At 44.3% G+C, this 20574-nt stretch overlaps 1 protein-coding gene across 7 annotated transcripts in view; it reads left to right on the forward strand.

The window, feature by feature from the left end:
- Nucleotides 1–20574, forward strand: part of LOC112219223 (protein NDRG4) — a 45036-nt gene that overhangs the window by 15213 nt on the left and 9249 nt on the right. For 5 of the 7 annotated variants that reach the window (XM_042301466.1, XM_042301469.1, XM_042301470.1 and 2 more), the window contains 9 exons: nt 10162–10267; nt 12195–12315; nt 12473–12535; nt 12654–12714; nt 13008–13094; nt 13243–13299; nt 13959–14062; nt 19128–19184; nt 19279–19330. In XM_042301466.1, coding sequence (XP_042157400.1) covers nt 10162–10267; nt 12195–12315; nt 12473–12535; nt 12654–12714; nt 13008–13094; nt 13243–13299; nt 13959–14062; nt 19128–19184; nt 19279–19330 — 708 coding nt within the window. Of the gene's footprint in view, nt 1–8307; nt 8505–10161; nt 10268–12194; nt 12316–12472; nt 12536–12653; nt 12715–13007; nt 13095–13242; nt 13300–13958; nt 14063–19127; nt 19185–19278; nt 19331–20574 lie in introns of those variants that run through there. The other 2 variants (XM_042301471.1, XM_042301472.1) reach the window with 2 other exon arrangements.

Genomic DNA, 20574 nt, shown 5'->3' on the forward strand with positions numbered 1-20574 from the left:
TACACACGCTAATAAACCAGCATGTTCATCAGAACAGACCATGTACACACATTACACACGCTAATAAACCAGCATGTTCATCAGAACAGACCATATACACACATTACACACACTAATAAACCAGCATGTTCATCAGAAGAGACCATATACACACATTACACACACTAATAAACCAGCATGTTCATCAGAACAGACCATATACACACATTACACACGCTAATAAACCAGCATGTTCATCAGAACAGACCATGTACACACATTACACACGCTAATAAACCAGCATGTTCATCAGAACAGACCATATACACACATTACACACACACACACACTAATAAACCAGCATGTTCATCAGAAGAGACCATATACACACATTACACACGCTAATAAACCAGCATGTTCACAGACCATGTACACACATTACGCTAATAAACCAGCATGTTCATCAGAACAGACCATATACACACATTACCAGCATGTTCACAGAAGAGACACACACACACACACGCTAATAAACCAGCATGTTCATCAGAAGAGACCATATACACACATTACACACGCTAATAAACCAGCATGTTCATCAGAAGAGACCATGTACACACATTACACACGCTAATAAACCAGCATGTTCATCAGAACAGACCATATACACACATTACACACACACACACACTAATAAACCAGCATGTTCATCAGAAGAGACCATATACACACATTACACACGCTAATAAACCAGCATGTTCATCAGAACAGACCATATACACACATTACACACACACACACACACACTAATAAACCAGCATGTTCATCAGAAGAGACCATATACACACATTACACAAGCTAATAAACCAGCATGTTCATCAGAAGAGACCATGTACACACATTACACACGCTAATAAACCAGCATGTTCATCAGAACAGACCATATACACACATTACACACACACACACACTAATAAACCAGCATGTTCATCAGAAGAGACCATATACACACATTACACACGCTAATAAACCAGCATGTTCATCAGAAGAGACCATGTACACACATTACACACGCTAATAAACCAGCATGTTCATCAGAAGAGACCATGTACACACATTACACACGCTAATAAACCAGCATGTTCATCAGAAGAGACCATATACACACATTACACACGCTAATAAACCAGCATGTTCATCAGAACAGACCATATACACACATTACACACACGAATAAACCAGCATGTTCATCAGAACAGACCATGTACACACATTACACACGCTAATAAACCAGCATGTTCATCAGAACAGACCATGTACACACATTACACACGCTAATAAACCAGCATGTTCATCAGAACAGCAGAGTAAAAGTATTTGTATGTTTTGTTGATTTTTATAATGCTTATGATTCCATATGGCATGATGGACTATATAACAAAACGTTCCAAAGTGGCATTGGGGGTAAAGTATACGAGATCATTTTATTTATTTTTTATTTAACCTTTATTTAACCAGGAAGGGCTCATTGAGATTAAAATCTCTTTTTCAAGAGCGCCCTGGCTAAGGTAGGCAGCACCAAGTCATTACAAAAAAATGACAGACAGACAACTTGAAAAACTACAAGTAATCTAGTAAAAACCAAAACAGCAAATTAAAAACATTGACAGGTCAGGGAATTAGCCTCAAAATACTTCATCAGTGATTTAAAAACACCAATCGGGAAAAGTTCTTCCAGTTTAAAAGTATTTTAAGTAAGGTGTTCCAAGACGATGGCACAGAGTACATAAAAACCCTTTTACCAAATTCAGTTCGGACATTTGGAACAGTTAGCAGGATAAAGCAAGCGAACGAAGAGAGTACCCAGCACATTTCTGAACAATAAAAATGCACAAATAAAAAGGTAATAAACCCAAAATGGCTTTGTAAATAAAAGTATACCAGTGACTGAGCCTACGAGTGACTAGAGAAGATCAGCCATCCCTGGTGTACAAAGTGCAGTGGTGCGTAAGGGTTTTGCAGTTTAAAGTAAATCTCAAAGTGCCATGGTAAAGAGTGTCAATTGATCTCAAACACTGAGCGGAAGCATTCACATATGAAATATCCCCATAGTCTAGTAAAGGCATAAATGTAGCTGATACTAGCCTCCTTCTGGCTTCAAAAGAAAAACAGGCCTTATTCCTCAAATAAAATCCCAATTTCAGCTTCAATTTTTTTGTAAGTTGTTGAATATGTTATTTAAAAGAGAGGCCGTCATCAATTAAAATTCCAAGATATTTATGAGGTTATAACCTCAATCTCGTTGCCCTGACAGGTAGTAATAGGTGAAAGGTTCAGAGGTCTATTTCTTGCTTTAGAAAACACCATCAGTTTAGTTTTGTCAGTATTGAGGATAAGCTTCAATTTACACAAGGTATGTTGAACAGTATAATAAGCAGTTTGCATGTTCTGGAAAGCTTTTGTAAGAGACGAGGCACAACAGTAAATAACAGTATCATCAGCATAAAAATGAAGTTGTGCATTTTGGACATTTTTGTCTAAATCATTTATATAAATCATTTATATAAATAGTGAATAAGAGAGGACCAAGTACAGAGCCTTGGGGCATCCCATTCAAGACAGACAATTTAACAGACATAAGCCCATCAAATTGAGTGCACTGAGTTCTATCAGACGGATAGTTAGCAAACCATGCAACTGCATGCTCCGAAAGACCTACACTCGACAATCTCTGCCTTAGTATAGCATGATCAACTGTATCAAAAGCCTTAGAGAGATCAATAAAAAGTGAGACACAGTGCTGTTTTTTGTCAATGGCTTCAGTGATATTATTTAAAACCTTCATGGCTGCTGTAATTGTGCTCTGCTTCTTCCTGAAGCCCGATTGGTACATTGATAAAATAGAGTTAGTAAATAAAAACTGTTTTAGCTGTTCACTTACAAGGGTTTCCAGTATTTTCACCAGGGGTGACAGCTTTGAGATTGGCCTATAATTATTTAAAAGAGTTGGATCTCCCCCTTTTAAAAGTGGTAGGACAAATGCTGATTTCCAGATATTTGGAATTTCATTACATTCCAGGGTTAGATTGAACAGAAATGTAAGTGGTTCAACTATGAAATCAGCTGCCAGATTTAAAAAGCAGGGATCCAAAAGATCAGGACCTGCAGGCTTTCTCTGATCGAAGGATTTCAGGGCTTTATGTACCACCTGCACTGAGAATGGCAAAAAGCTAAAAGTTTGACCATCTCTCACTGGTTCATCCACACAGGGTTGTACAGAGACAGAGGACACTGAATCAAACAGCCTACCAGATGATACAAAGTGCTCATTAAAACAATCATAAAATTGATTTACTCTGAACTTACACATGTAGTATTAAACTGAACAATAAAATAACAAGAGTTTTTTGCGCAAGGGCGCGGGATGTGTGATTCGGTGTGCTCAAAGAGGAGCGTCTATGTGATCATTGCATGAGAGGGAGAGAGAGAGAGCTCCTACGGTAGGTATGCTTATAGCTCATCTCTTGGCAGTAGTACTGTAGACTACTTTATCACTGACCTCAACCCAGTCTCTCAGAGGGTTGACAGTCAGCCCACTGACACCCCTATCAAGTACATCATTTTCTTTAGGAATATAGTGAAGTAAAAGTAGTCAAAAATATAAATAGTAAAGTAAAGCACAGATACCCCAAAAAACTACTTAAGTAGTACTTCAAAGTATTTTTACTTAAGTACTTTATACAACTGACTGTAATAGTGAAGGTGTAAACTTGGCAGTAGAAAACCTAAACAGTATATTTGACCTCTCAGCTTCTCTATCAAGTATTTGTTTTCAAGCAGACAACCTAAGAAAATTAACAACAATGACAAATGGTTTGATGAAGAATGCAAAAACTTAAGAAAGAAATTGAGAAACGTATTCAACCAAAAACATAGAGACCCAGAAAACCTGACCCTACGCCTTCACTGTGGTGAATCACTAAAACAATACAGAAATACACTATGGAAAAAGAAGGAACAGCAGATCAGAAATTAGCTCAATGTGTCATGTTCACTTGTTCCTGTGATTGTCGCCACCCCCTCCAGGTGTTGCTTATTTTCCTCAGTGTATTTATCCCTGTTTCCTGTCTCTCTGTGCCAGTTCGTCTTGTATGTTTAGTCAAGTCAAACAGCGTGTTTTTCCTGTACTCCTTTTGCTATTCTCCTTTTTCTAGTCCTCCCGGTTTTGACCCTTGCCTGTTTCTGGACTTTGTACCCGCCTGCCTTGACCACGAGCCTGTCTGCTACTCTATACCTCCTGAACTCTGATCTGGTTTTGACCTTTTGCCTGTCCACGACCATTCTCTTGCCTACTCCTTTGGATTATTAAACATTGTAAGACTCCAACCATCTGCCGCCTGTGTCTGCATCTGGGGCTCGCCTTGTGCTTTGATACAATGTAATTGAAGAAACAAAATGTCCGTTTCTGCGAAAATTGGGAAACACTAAACAAACAACAACACAAAGAATTATCTATCCAAAACGGAGATGTATGGATAAACCACTTCTCCAATCTTGTTTGCTCTATAACAAAGAACAAACAGCAAAAACATATACAGTACCAGTCAATAGTTTGGATACACCTACTCATTCCAGGGTTTTTCTTTACTTTTACTATTTTCTACATTGTAACTCTGGGTCTTCCTTTCCTGTGGCAGTCCTCATGAGAGCCAGTTTCATAATAGCCCTTGGTTGGTTTTTGCGACTGCACTTGAAGAATCTTTCAAAGTTCTTGAAATTTTCCGGATTGACTGACCTTCATGTCTTAAAGTAATGATGGACTATTCTTTCTCTTTGCTTATTTGAGCTGTTCTTGCAATAATATGGCCTTGATCTTTTACCAAATAGGGCTATCTTCTGTATACCAACCCTACCTTGTGACAACACAACTGATTGGCTCAAACGCATTAAAATGAACTTTTAACAAAGCACACCTGTTAATTGAAATGCATTCCAGGTGACTACCTCATGAAGCTGGTTGAGAGAATGCCAAGAGTGTGCAAAGCTGTCATCAAGGCAAAGGGTGACTATTTGAAGAATCTCAAATATAAAATATTTTTGGATTTGTTTAACGCTTTTTGGGTTACTACTTGATTTCCATATGTGTTATTTCATAGTTTTGATGTCTTCACTATTAGTCTACAATGTAGAAAATAGTAAAAATAAAGAAAAACCCTTGAATGAGTAGGTGTGTCCAAACCTTTGACTGGTATTCAGACCCTTTGCAATGAGACTCGGAATTGAGCTCAGATGCATCCTGTTTCCATTGATCATCCTTGAGATGTTTCTACAACTTGATTGGAGTCCATCTGTGGTAATTTCAATTGATTGGACATGATTTGGAAAGGCACACACCTGTTTTTATAAGGTCCCACATTTTACAGTGCATGTCAGAGCAAAAACCAAGCTATGAAGTCGAAGGAATTGTCCGTAGAGCTCTGAGACAGGATTGTGTCGAGGTCTGGGGAAGGGTACCAAAAAATGTCTGAAGCATTGAAGGTCTCCAAGAACACAGTGGCCTCCATCATTCTTAAATAGAATAAGTTTGTAACCACCAATAAGCCAAACTGAGCAAGCGGGGGAGAAGGGCCTTGGTCAGGGAGGTGACCAAGAACCCGATGGTCACTCTGACAGAGCTCCAGAGTTCCTCTGTGGAGATGGGAGAACCTTCCAGAAACACAACCATCTCTGCAGCACTTCACCAATCAGGCCTCTATGGTAGATTGGCTAGACAGAAGCCACTTCTCAGTAAAAGGCACATGACAGCCCTCTTGGAGTTTGCCAAAAGTCACCTAAAGGATTCTCAGACAATGAGAAACAAGATTCTCTGGTCTGATGAAACCAAGATTGAACTCTTTGTCCAGGCACTGCTTATCGCCTGGCCAATACCATCCCTACGGTGAAGCATGGTGGTGGCAGCATCATGCTGTGGGGATGTTTTTCAGTGGCATGACCTGGGAGTTTAGTCAGGATCGAGGGAAAATCCTTGATGAAAACCTGCTCCAGAGTGCTCAGGATTTCAGACTGGGGCGAAGGTTCACCTTCCAACAGAACAACGACCCTAAGCACACAGCCAAGACAACGCAGGAGTGGCTTCGGGACAAGTTTCTGAATTTCTTTGAGTGGCCCAGCCAGAGCCTGGACTTGAACCCGATCGTACATTTCTGGAGAGATCTGAAAATAGCTGTGCAGCGACGATCCCCATCCAACATGACAGAGCTTGAGAGGATCTGCAGAGAAAATAGGAGACATTCCCCAAATACAGGGGTGCCAAGCTTGTAGAATCATACCCAAGAAGACTCCATGCTGTAATTGCTGCCAAAGGTGCTTCAACAAAGTAAAGGGTCTGAATACTTTATGTAAATGTGATATTTGATTTATTTATACGTTAAAAAAAAACTCTAAACCTGTTTTTGCTTTGTCATTATGGGGTATTGTGTGTAGATTGACATAGAATTTAATCCATTCTTGGATAAGGCTGTAACGTAACAACATTTGTAAAAAGTGAAGGTGTCTGAATTTTTTCCAAATGCACTATATATATCAACAAATTGGTTAGGGCGCTAGAACAGTCTGCACCACCTGGTCTCACCCTACTAGAATCTGAAGTCAAATGTCTACTGTTTGCTGATGATCTGGTGCTTCTGTCACCAACCAAGGAGGGCCAACAGCAGCACCTAGATCTTCTGCACAGATTCTGTCAGACCTGGGCCCTGACAGTAAATCTCAGTAAGACAAAAATAATGGTGTTCCAAAAAAGGTCCAGTTACCAGGACCCCAAATGCAAATTCCACCTAGACACCGTTGCCCTAGAGCACACAAAAAGTATACATACCTTGGCCTATCAGCGCCACAGATAACTTCCACAAAGCTGGGAACGATCTGAGAGACAAGGCAAGAAGGGCATTCTACGCCATCAAAAGGAACATAAAATTCAACATACCAATTAGGATCTGGATAAAGATACTTGAATCAGTTATCAAACCCATTGCTCTTTATGGTTGTGAGGTCTGGGGTCCGTTCACCAACCAAGAATTCACAAAATGGGACAAACACCAAATTGAGACTCTGCATGCAGAATTCTGCAAAAAGATTCTCTGTGTACAACGTAAAACACCAAATAATGCATGCAGAGCAGAAGTAGGTCGATACCTGCTAATTATCAAAATCCAGAAAATAGCAATTCAATTCTACAACCACTTAAAAGGAAGCGATTCTCAACCTTCCCTAACAAAGCCATCACATACAGAGAGATGAACCTGGAGAAGAGTCTCCTAAGCAAGCTAGTCCTGGGGCTCTGTTCACAAACACAAACAGACCCCACAGAGCCCCAGGACAGCAACACAAGTAGACCCAACCAAATCATGAGAAAACAAAAAGATAATTACTTGACACATTGGAAAGAATTAACAAAAAAACTGAACAAACTAGAATGCCATTTGGCCCTAAACAGAGAGTACACAGTGGCAGAATACCTGACCACTGTGACTGACCCAAAATTAAGGAAAGGTTTGACTATATACAGACTCAGTGAGCATAACCTTGCTATTGAGAAAGGCCACCTTAGGCAGTTCTGGCTCTCAAGAGAAGGCAGACTATGTGCACACTGCCCACAAATTGAGGTGGAAACTGAGCTGCACTTCCTAACCTCCTGCCAAATGTATGACTATATTATAGACACACATTTCCCTCAAATTACACAGATCCACAAAGAATTTAAAAACAAATCCAATTTTGATAAACTCCCATATCTATTGGGTGACATACCACAGTGTGACATCACAGCAGCAAGATTTGTGACCTGTTGCCACAAGAAAAGAGCAACCAGTAAAAACAAATACCACTGTAAATACAACCCATAATTATTTGATTTATTTTCTCTTTTGTACTTGAACTATTTGCACATTGTTACTACACTGTACATACCCATAATATGGCATGGCTTTTGTGAGTGTAATGTTTACTGTACATTTGATATTGTTTATTCCACTTTGATCTATTTCACTTGCTTTGGCAATGTAAACATATGTTTCCCATGCCAATAAAGCCCTTTCAAATTGAAGGGAGAGAGGTAGAGAGAGAGAGAGAAAGAGAGAGAATCTCCCCTGATATAGAGCAGTGGTGGTGGTGATGAGAGAGCAAAACAAGAGCACAGCAGAGAAGATGCTGTGACTGATTGGGCAGCCAACCAATCAGATGCAGAGAGCCAGCCAAAGGGCTTGAGCTCAGCACGCCCTCACGGTGGGTTTATAAGGTGTCTGGGGAAGAGAGAGGGCAGCAGCAAGCCTGCAGAGCTCAGCCCTAGAACAGGACGAGGCTAGACGAGACAGAGACCACCAGCAGCAGCAGTCCCACTACCAGAGAGGACGGGCTCTGAATGTCTCGTCTCCACCCGCAGCTCCTACTCCTCCTGCCGCTCTTCCTCCGCTTTCTCCTCCTCCACCGAGCACACTTACTCAGGCACCATGCCTGAATGCTGGGATGGGGTGAGTGGCGGTGTGAAGTGTGTCTGCAGGTGACTGAGTGACTGATAGCGTGAGGGTATTTTGATCAAGTAAATTCCCTGCTGTGCCTTAATAAACTCCTCTGTTCGTGGATGTGCATGACAAGCACAATGTGCACACGTTTATTTCTCGTGCGCACACACAACCACGTCTTACCTTCTACACGCATGTTCTTATACCATGTTTATATCGTAGCAGAACGACTAGCTGTCTATCATGTACCCATCTGTTTTAATGCTCTGGGATCATGAGTGAAATCTGCATGTTGAAATATTAGTAGTCTAGTAGTGGTTTTATTATATAACTGAACATATGAGTTAATGTTGCATAGTGGCGTGGTTGTTGTACTGTTATTGTGTTGCTCTAATGATCAGTCGTGTAATGTCTCCGTGGAGACACACTGACACACTAAGGCTGTGACACACTAATGCATTCTGCAACACATGCAAGCCTACACAGAGATGCCCGTAAGTCTGGGGGAGATGCAAATTATTCCGCACTTGGATGTCTGTGTGACCTTGGGAGTGAGGGAGGAAGGGAATTAGAGAGGAGGATGAGTGAGAGACAAAGAAATCACAGAAGAGACTAAGAGAGGGAGGGAGTATTTGCAGTGATACAGGTGCTGTTTTACCTGCAGTCTATTGTGCTGCCATCCAGAAAATACCAAAATAGTTTTACCCATTCCATCAACCCCTATCATACTACACGTTTAGACAACCCAAATGACCTTTACCTTTACATTGTATCCGTCAATCGTTCACACAAGCATTTCATGTCACACAAAGACAAAAAAGACAACATATTTTACAGGTGAGTGTATTGCAGTAGCTGCCGATGTAATTGCTTCACAGAGGGCATGCAGCATACTGTCAGACATACATGTATTGGGTGCCAGACCGATGCGTGGTTAGGGAACACTTAGCGTCACAGACTATGGCTACAGTACATCCTCAATGGCACCTTATTCCCTAGTTAGTGCACTACTTCTGACCATGGCTCATACGGTGCCATTTGGGATGCAGCCTATCAGTGGCATTTCTCTGTCTGGCTGTGATAGGACATAATCCCGGAGCGCTGAACCAACGTTTATGGAAATAATATCTGCTGCCTCCATTTTGAGTGTGTCTGCCTGTCTGGCTGTGTTGATGAGGATGTGGGTCATGTGAGATTGAAATACCAATGAGACCCTGTAACTATGTCAACACCACACAATAACATTTTGTAATTAATATGCTATTGCATAGAATGTTTGCAGGTTTTTGTTTTTTCCTTTCATTTAAGACCTAGAAAACCAGATGTGGGGGTGAAGTTACTTACTAATTAGTTACCTTAATTAATCAATCAAGTACCAAGGGAGAGGCGAAAACCCGCAGCCACTCGGTCCTCCGTGGAACGGGTTTGACACCTGTGCTTTACAGTATATGTTGTCAGGCCTCTCAGAATTCTCCTTTTATGTTGATCAGAAGTGGAAGGTTGGTGTCTATTACATCTCAGTGATAGTGGGTCAACTGTTTGTGCTCATCAGTGAACTCCATTGAACCCCACCAAGATGGCATTGACTGTATGTGCAGAGGTACAGAATGCGTCCCTGTGGCAGTAAATGTACATGCATTTAAATATGAGTATTTGTCTGTTTCAGGAACATGACATTGAGACTCCGTATGGGATGCTACACGTGGTTATTCGTGGGGCCCCCAAAGGAAACAAGCCTGCCATCCTCACCTACCATGATGTGGGGCTTAACCGTGAGTACAAACACTGTCCTTCTACCTTTATTTGACCTTTATTTATCTAGGCAAGTCAGTTAAGAACAAATTCTTATTTTCAATGACGGCCTAGGAACAGTGGGTTAACTGCCTGTTCAGGGGCAGAACGACAGATTTGTACCTTGTTAGCTCAGGGATTTGAACTTGCAACCTTTCGGTTACTAGTCCAACACTCTAACCACTAGGCTACCCTGCCGCTACGCTTGTGTGTGTGTGCGCGTGCACACGTGTTTTCAGTGTGTGCTCCATGTGTGAGTTCATGTCTTTGTTGCACCACCATCTGTCATGTAACAATGACCTGCAGCTGGTTCCAGGGTTCATCTTGCCACACTTCCTAAGGGTGCTGTTCATGGTGGGATCTGGCAGCTGTATCCGTCGAGCTGTCAGCCCCGGGAGGTGTTGTGCCTATCTGAGGTGATAATTGGACTCCATTCTGGGAGCTATATCAGAGTACCAGTAGCATTCCCTGACAGCGGTCCAGCCAGCCCACTGCAGAGCGCAGACAGACAGTGTGACTCTCTCACATTTACCCAGCATGTCCGTTACTACCTCCCAGCTGAGCCTGCTCGTTAGCTCCTCTAATTGGTGGACGGGGACTGCTTTTCAATGTTGCTGCAGTTTGCAGGGAGTATTGTTACACTTGTTGCAGGAAATGACTCCAGGATACAAAACACAATATTTAATAATCTACTTTACAACTGCATTGACAGTAGCTGTCTGAAATAGGATCCAGGCCATTGAAGTACCAGATACAAACTGCATTCCACAAGATAGCACTGTCTGTCAGTGGTCAGTCAACAAAGGACTGGGTAATGAAAGAATGACGGCTGGAGAGAGAAGAAAGAGGGAGAGTGAGAAATGTAGGTCAGAAAAACATCCCTATCATACAAGCGGGGTGGTGTTGGGGGAGGGGTCAGCACTGCTGCACTGTAGATCAGCTGTTCCTCTGCCTCCCTCTGCCTGCCTGCCTCCCTCTGCCTGCCTCCCTCTGCATGCCTGCCTCCCTCTGCCTGCCTGCCTCTGTCTGCATGCCTGCCTCCCGCCTCTGCATGCCTGCCTCTGTCATGCCTGCCTCCCTCTGCATGCCTGCCTCCCTCTGCATGCCTGCCTCCCTCTGCATGCCTGCCTGCCTCCCTCTGCATGCCTGCCTCCCTCTGCATGCCTGCCTGCCTCCCTATACATGCCTCCCTATGCATGCCTGCCTGCCTCCCTCTGCATGCCTGCCTGCCTCCCTCTGCATGCCTGCCTGCCTCCCTCTGCATGCCTGCCTCCCTCTGCATGCCTGCCTCCCTCTGCATGCCTGCCTCCTCTGCATGCCTGCCTGCCTCCCTATACATGCCTCCCTATGCATGCCTGCCTGCCTCCCTCTGCATGCCTGCCTGCCTCCCTATGCATGCCTGCCTGCCTCCCTCTACATGCCTGCCTCCCTCTGCATGCCTGCCTCCCTCTACATGCCTGCCTCCCTCTGCATGCCTGCCTGCCTGCCGCTGCATGCCTGCCTCCTATTTTCTATCACCTTAGCAACTCCATGTTGTTGTCTGTCACCACAAACCGAAGAGAACGTGGACAACAGCGGCGGTGGGAGGGGGGGAAACAGAGTTGTTGATCAGAGTTGTTGATATTGTTGTAGGTATTCAGAGGTGAGGTATATAGGGTGTCATTGCTGGTCTGTTAAACATGGGATGGCACTTCAGTTAACCTATAACCTCAGTTAAAATGCAGTATATCAAACTAGATCGTCTTTTCTTTACTCTGACTTAATGTACGATCACTCAAGCACCCAGATGATAATGGAATGACTCAAAGTAAAACCTCAGGTCATTTTCCCTGCTGACGAGGTGCTCTCTGCTTAGTGCATGTTTAACGTTTTCTTCCCTCTGTCTCTCTCTCTCTCTGCCCTGCACAGACAAGTTGTGCTTCAACAGCTTCTTCCACAACGAGGACATGCAGGAGATCACCAAGCACTTTGTGGTGTGTCATGTGGATGCTCCTGGACAGCAGATTGGAGCCTCTCAGATGCCACAGGGGTATATAACACCTAAACACACGTATACCTATCCATGCACCTCTGGTGTCTTGTATTGGCTGGAGTGTGCAGACAGACAGATAGACAGGGATTCCTTCAGTGCTGTCTCTTGGTCACGTGACTGTTTAACTAAACATCTCCACCTCACCTCTCAACAGGTACCAGTACCCCACCATGGACCAGCTGGCAGGCATGCTGCCCAGTGTAGTGCAGCACTTTGGGTGAGTGGGCCTCCCCTTCCTCTCTCTCCTAGTAAACAGTACACATATTATCCATATTGTTCAACTTTGAATGCATGAATGAACCTGTAAAGTAATTCAAACCATTCTCATTTGACAGATTCAAGAGCATTGTGGGCATTGGAGTTGGGGCTGGCGCTTACGTCCTGGCCAAATTTGCTGTAAGTCATACCCGGTTATTGTTCTTTGCTTTTCCACATATTTCATATTTTGGGGCCTAATAATGATCCCAGGTGTATCTACCACAGGAGGTTGGTGGCACCTTAATTGGGGAGGATGAGCTCATGGTAATGGCTCAAGTGGAATTAGTGGAATGGTATCAAGACATGGTTTCTATGTGTTTGATGCCATTCCATTCGCTCCGTTCCCGACATTATTATGATCCATCCTTCCCTCAGCAGCCTCCTGTGGTATCTATCTAACATAAGACAGCGTTGCTCTGCTCTGCCCTCAGTTGATCTTCCCTGATCTGGTGGAGGGCCTGGTGCTGCTCAACATCGACCCCAACGGGAAGGGCTGGATCGACTGGGCCACTGGCAAGGTAGCAGACCTCTGTGGCAAACACATAAACAGAGTTACCTTTTAAAGCATATTACAACTATCAAAATGGCTGCTGTACTTGCAATTGGTGCAAGGTAATAATATCTATCTCTCTTTCCTCATCTCTCTCTTTCTCTCTTCCTCTCCAGCTCTCTGGGCTCACCAGTGCTCTTCCAGACACAGTCCTGCCCCACCTCTTTAGCCAGGTGAGTCCTCACTCCAGATATGTGTGGTAATCAAACCATTATCCACGTACCTACAATAGTTTGTGGCAATACATAGGACTACACACCACAATAACAACAACACTAGACTGGAGGCTTTGGATTACACACCATAATAACAACAACACTAGACTGGAGGCTTCGGACTACACACAATAATAACAACAGCACTAGACTGGAGGCTTTGGATTAGACACCATAATAACAACAACACTAGACTGGAGGCTTTGGATTACACACCATAATAACAACAACACTAGACTGGAGGCTTTGGATTACACACCATAATAACAACAACACTAGACTGGAGGCTTTGGATTACACACCATAATAACAACAACACTAGACTGGAGGCTTCGGACTACACACAATAATAACAACAGCACTAGACTGGAGGCTTTGGATTACACACCATAATAACAACAACACTAGACTGGAGGCTTTGGATTACACACCATAATAACAACAACACTAGACTGGAGGCTTCGGACTACACACAATAATAACAACAGCACTAGACTGGAGGCTTCGGACTACACACAATAATAACAACAACACTAGACTGCAGGCTGTGTAATGTTAATAACCTTCAGAGACACCAGTCTCTCAGTCTACCTGTGTTATTGTGGATGGTTGTACAGGAGGAGCTGATGAACAACACAGAGCTGGTCCAGAGTTACCGTCAACAGATCAACAACACCGTCAACCAGGTCAACCTGCAGCTCTTCTGGAACATGTACAACAGGTAACACACACACCTAGTGTGTACACACACACGCACGCACGCACACACACACACACACACACACACACACACACACACACACACACACACACACACACACACACACACACACACACACAGACAGACAGACAAACAGACACAAATCAAATCAAATTTATTTATATAGCCCTTCATACATCAGCTGAAATCTCTCAAAGTGCTGTACAGAAACCCAGCCTAAAACCCCAAACAGCAAGCATTGCAGGTGTAGAAGCACGGTGGCTAGGAAAAACTCCCTAGAAAGGCCAAAACCTAGGAAGAAACCTAGAAAGGAACCAGGCTATGTGGGGTGGCCAGTCCTCTTCTGGCTGTGCCGGGTGGAGATTATAACAGAACATGGCCAAGATGTTCAAATGTTCATAAATGACCAGCATGGTCAAATAATAATAATCACAGTAGTTGTAGAGGGTGCAGCAAGTCAGCACCTCAGGAGTAAATGTCAGTTGGCTTTTCATAGCCGATCATTAAGAGTATCTCTACCACTCCTGCTGTCTCTAGAGAGTTGAAAACAGCAGGTCTGGGACAGGTAGCACTTCCGGTGAACAGGTCAGGATTCCATAGCTGCAGGCAGAACAGTTGAAACTGGAGCAGCAGCATGGCCAGGTGGACTGGGGACAGCAAGGAGTCATCATGCCAGGTAGTCCTGAGGCATGGTCCTAGGGTTCAGGTCCTCCGAGAGAGAGAAAGAAAGAGAGAATTAGAGAGAGCATACTTAAATTCACACAGGACACCAGATAAGACAGGAGAAGTACTCCAGATATAACAAACTGACCCTAGCCCCCCAACGTATTAACTACTGCAGCATAAATACTGGAGGCTGAGACAGGAGGGGTCAGGAGACACTGTGGCCCCATCCGATGATACCCCCGGACAGGGCCAAACAGGAAGGATATAACCCCACCCACTTTGCCAAAGCACAGCCCCCACACCACTAAAGGGATATCTTCAACCACCAACTTACCATCCTGAGACAAGGCCGAATATAGCCCACAAAGATCTCCGCCACGGCACAACCCAAGGGGGGCGCCAACCCAGACAGGAAGATCACATCAGTGACTCAACCCACTCAAGTGACGCACCCCTCCTAGGAACGGCATGAAAAAGCACCAGTAAGCCAGTGACTCAGCCCCTGTAATAGGGTTAGAGGCAGAGAATCCCAGTGGAACTGGCCAGGCAGAGACAGCAAGGGCGGTTCGTTGCTCCAGAGCCTTTCTGTTCACCTTTACACTCCTGGGCCAGACTACACTCAATCATATGACCCACTGGAGAGATGAGTCTTCAGTAAAGACTTAAAGGTTGAGACCGAGTCTGCGTCTCTCACATGGGTAGGCAGACCATTCCATAAAAATTGAGCTCTATAGGAAAAAGCCCTGCCTTCAGCTGTTTGCTTAGAAAATCTAGGGACAATTAGGAGGCCTGTGTCTTGTGACCGTAGCGTGCGTGTAGGTATGTACGGCAGAACCAAATCAGAGAGATACAGTGCCTTGCGAAAGTATTCGGCCCCCTTGAACTTTGCGACCTTTTGCCACATTTCAGGCTTCAAACATAAAGATATAAAACTGTATTTTTTTGTGAAGAATCAACAAGTGGGACACAATCATGAAGTGGAACGACATTTATTGGATATTTCAAACTTTTTTAACAAATCAAAAACGGAAAAATTGGGCGTGCAAAATTATTCAGCCCCTTTACTTTCAGTGCAGCAAACTCTCTCCAGAAGTTCAGTGAGGATCTCTGAATGATCCAATGTTGACCTAAATGACTAATGATGATAAATACAATCCACCTGTGTGTAATCAAGTCTCCGTATAAATGCACCTGCACTGTGATAGTCTCAGAGTCCGTTAAAAGCGCAGAGAGCATCATGAAGAACAAGGAACACACCAGGCAGGTCCGAGATACTGTTGTGAAGAAGTTTAAAGCCGGATTTGGATACAAAAAGATTTCCCAAGCTTTAAACATCCCAAGGAGCACTGTGCAAGCGATAATATTGAAATGGAAGGAGTATCAGACCACTGTAAATCTACCAAGACCTGGCCGTCCCTTTAAACTTTCAGCTCATACAAGGAGAAGACTGATCAGAGATGCAGCCAAGAGGCCCATGATCACTCTGGATGAACTGCAGAGATCTACAGCTGAGGTGGGAGTCTCTGTCCATAGGACAACAATCAGTCGTATATTGCACAAATCTGGCCTTTATGGAAGAGTGGCAAGAAGAAAGCCATTTCTTAAAGATATCCATAAAAAGTGTTGTTTAAAGTTTGCCACAAGCCACCTGGGAGACACACCAAACATGTGGAAGAAGGTGCTCTGGTCAGATGAAACCAAAACTGAACTTTTTGGCAACAATGCAAAACGTTTTGTTTGGCGTAAAAGCAACACAGCTCATCACCCTAAACACACCATCCCCACTGTCAAACATGGTGGTGGCAGCATCATGGTTTGGGCCTGCTTTTCTTCAGCAGGGACAGGGAAGATGGTTAAAATTGATGGGAAGATGGATGGAGCCAAATACAGGACCATTCTGGAAGAAAACCTGATGGAGTCTGCAAAAGACCTGAGACTGGGACGGAGATTTGTCAAGACAATGATCCAAAACATAAAGCAAAATCTACAATGGAATGGTTCAAAAATAAACATATCCAGGTGTTAGAATGGCCAAGTCAAAGTCCAGACCTGAATCCAATCGCAAATCTGTGGAAAGAACTGAAAACTGCTGTTCACAAATGCTCTCCATCCAACCTCACTGAGCTAGAGCTGTTTTGCAAGGAGGAATGGGAAAAAATGTCAGTCTCTCGATGTGCAAAACTGATAGAGACATACCCCAAGCGACTTACAGCTGTAATCGCAGCAAAAGGTGGCGCTACAAAGTATTAACTTAAGGGGGCTGAATAATTTTGCACGCCCAATGTTTCAGTTTTTGATTTGTTAAAAAGTTTGAAATATCCAATAAATGTCGTTCCACTTCATGATTGTGTCCCACTTGTTGTTGATTCTTCACAAAAAATACAGTTTTATATCTTTATGTTTGAAGCCTGAAATGTGGCAAAAGGTCGCAAAGTTCAAGGGGGCCGAATACTTTCGCAAGGCACTGTAGGTAGGAGCAAGCCCATGTAATGCTTTGTAGGTTAGCAGTAAAACCTTGAAATCAGCCCTTGCCTTAACAGGAAGCCAGTGTAGGGAGGCTAGCACTGGAATAATATGATCAAATTTTGGGGTTCTAGTCAGGATTCTAGCAGCCGTATTTAGCACGAACTGAAGTTTATTTAGTGCTTTATCCGGGTAGCCGGAAAGTAGAGCATTGCAGTAGTCTAACTTAGAAGTAACAAAAGCATGGATTCATTTTTCTGCATCATTTTTGGACAGAAAGTTTCTGATTTTTGCAATGTTACGTAGATGGAAACAAGCTGTCCTTGAAACAGTCTTGATATCAAAAGAGAGATCAGGGTCCAGAGTAGCGCCGAGGTCCTTCACAGTTTTATTTGAGACGACTGTACAACCATTAAGATTAATTGTCAGATTCAACAGAAGATCTCTTTATTTCTTGGGACCTAGAACAAGCATCTCTGTTTTGTCCGAGTTTAAAAGTATAATGTTTGCAGCCATCCTTAAGTCTGAAACACAGGCTTCTAGCGAGGACAAACAGTTTCATTGAAATGTACAGCTGTGTGTCACCCGCATAGCAGTGAAAGTTAACATTATGTTTTCGAATGACATCCCCAAGAGGTAAAATATATAGATAAAACAATAGTGGTCCTAAAACGGAACCTTGAGGAACACCGAAATGTACAGTTGATTTGTCAGAGGATTCCATTCACAGAGACAAACTGATATCTTCCCGACAGATAAGATCTAAACCAGGCCAGAACTTGTCCGTGTAGACCAATTTAGGTTTCCGACCTCTCCAAAAGAATGTGGTGATCGGTGGTATCAAAAGCAGCACTAAGGTCTAGGAGCACGAAGACAGATGCAGAGTCTCGGTCTGATGCCATTCACCTTCACAAGTGCAGTCTCAGTGCTATGATGGGATCTAAAACCAGACTGAAGCATGTCGTATACATTGTTTGTCTTCAGGAAGGCAGTGAGTTGCTGCGCAGCAGCCTTTTCAAAATCTTTTGAGAGGAATGGAAGATTCGATATAGGCCGATAGTTTTTTATATTTTCTGGGTCAAGGTTTGGCTTTTTCAAGAGAGGCTTTATTACTGCCACTTTTAGTGAGTTTGGTACACATCCGGTGGATAGAGAGCCGTTTATTATGTTCAACATAGGAGGGCCAAGCACAGGAAGCAGCTCTTTCAGTAGTTTAGTTGGAATAGGGTCCAGTATGCAGCTTGAAGGTTTAGAGGCCATGATTATTTTCATCATTGTGTCAAGAGATATAGTACTAAAACACTTGAGTGTCTATCTTGATCCTAGGTCCTTGCAGAGTTGTGCAGACTCAGGACAACTGAGCTTTGAAGGAATACGCAGATTTAAAGAGGAGTCCGTAATTTGCTTTCTAATAATCATGATCTTTTCCTCAAAGAAGTTCTTTAATTTATTACTGCTGAAGTGAAAGCCATCCTCACTTGGGGAATGCTGCTTTTTAGTTAGCTTTACGACAGTATCAAAAATAAATGTTGGATTGTTCTTATTTTTTTGTACACACACACACACCTAGTGTGTACAGACACACACACACACACACCTAGTGTGTACAGACACACACACACACACACACACACACCTAGTGTGTACAGACAGACACACACACACACACACACACACTAGGTATTGCAAACTGTGTGTGTGTGTGTGTGTGTGTGTGTGTATTGCAAACTGTGTGTGTGTGTGTGTGTGTGTGTGTGTGTGTGTGTGTGTGTGTGTGTGTGTGTGTGTGTGTGTGTGTGTGTGTGTGTGTGTGTGTGTGTGTGTGTGTGTGTGCGTGCGTGCGTGTGTGTGTGTGTGTGTGGCAGATGGTGGGAGCACAATATATTATGTGAGAGAATGTAAGCAGTGTGTCTCACAGTTCTCCTCTCCCTCTCAGCCGTAGGGATCTGGAGATGAACCGCTCTGGGACCATCATCAATGCCAAGACCCTGAAGTGAGTCTCTCTCTTTAACATTCATAACAGGTTACTGAAATTAGCCATATTTGTGTATGTGTGTGTGTTGCTGATCTGTGCTCTGTGTTTCTAGGTGCCCTGTCATGCTTGTTGTTGGTGACAACGCTCCAGCTGAGGAGGGAGTGGTGAGTCCTTTTCTCTCATCTACACCCTCACTCCATTTCAATCTCTTACTCCTCTACCTCCCTGCCTCCCTGTCTCACCTCCCTTTATCCCTGCCTCACCTCCCTGCCTTACCTCCCTTCCTTCCTCCCTGCCACACCTCCCTTCCTCCCTGCCCCACCTCCCTTCCTACCTGCCTGACCTCCCTTCCTCCCTGTCTAACCTCCCTTCCTCCCTGCCCCACCTCCCTTCCTCCCTGCCTGACCTCCCTTCCTCCCTGCCACACCTCCCTTCCTCCCTGCCTCACCTCCCCTCCCTCCTCACCTCCCCTCCCTTTACCTCCCTGTCACACCTCCCTGCCTCACCTCCCTTCCTTCCTCCCTGCCTCATCTCCCTTCCTTCCTTCCTCCCTGCCTCACCTCCCTTCCTCCCTGCCTCATCTCCCTTTCTCCCTGCCTCACCTCCCTGCCTCCCCTTCTTCCTCCCTGCCTCGTCTCCCTTTCTCCCTGCCATCCCTCCCTTTATCCCTGCCTCACCTCCCTTCCTGCCTCACCTCCCTTCCTCCCTGCCTCCCTGCCTCACCTCCCTGCCTCCCTGCTTTACCTCCCTTCCTCCTTGCCTCACCTCCCTGCCTCACATCACTTCCTCCCTGCCTCACCTCCCTGCCTTACCTTCCTGCCTCCCCTCCCTTCCTCCCTGCCACACCCCACATTCCTCCCTGCCTCACCTCCTAACCTCGCTGCTTCATCTCCTTTCCTCCCTGCCTCACCTCCCTTCCTTCCTCACCTCCCTTCCTCCCTGCCTCACCTCCTTCTCTCCCTGCCTCACCTCCCTTCCTCCCTGCCTTACCTCCCTTCCTCACCTCCCTACTTCCCTCCATCCTTCTGTTATGACTCTGTGCAGTACTTGGCATGCTGAAAGGTATGTTTGCCCTCATTGAGAGAAACAGAAGCAGGTTAGTCAGCAGAAGCTCAGTTCTCTGTCTCTCTCTAGGCACCCCTTTCCGGGGACGGCTGAGTCAACTGTGTGTGTCTCACTGCCTCGCCAAGGCCCATATGTATCTCTCTCTCTCTCTCTCTCTCTCTGCTCCAGTCTCTGGGTTTCCACATGCTCTTATGGGCCAGATATTTCTATCTGTGTGTCTTTCTGTACTGTTAATCTGATAGACTTTCAGGAGGTCAAGGCTTAATCACATCCCTCCTCTGTAAATGTAGGGATGATAGGAGGGGATGGACAGGGGAGGAGTAAAATGACAGGTTATACAACC

The sequence above is a fragment of the Oncorhynchus tshawytscha genome, linkage group LG19, assembly GCF_018296145.1.
Source record: "Oncorhynchus tshawytscha isolate Ot180627B linkage group LG19, Otsh_v2.0, whole genome shotgun sequence".
Classification (NCBI taxonomy): domain Eukaryota; kingdom Metazoa; phylum Chordata; class Actinopteri; order Salmoniformes; family Salmonidae; genus Oncorhynchus; species Oncorhynchus tshawytscha.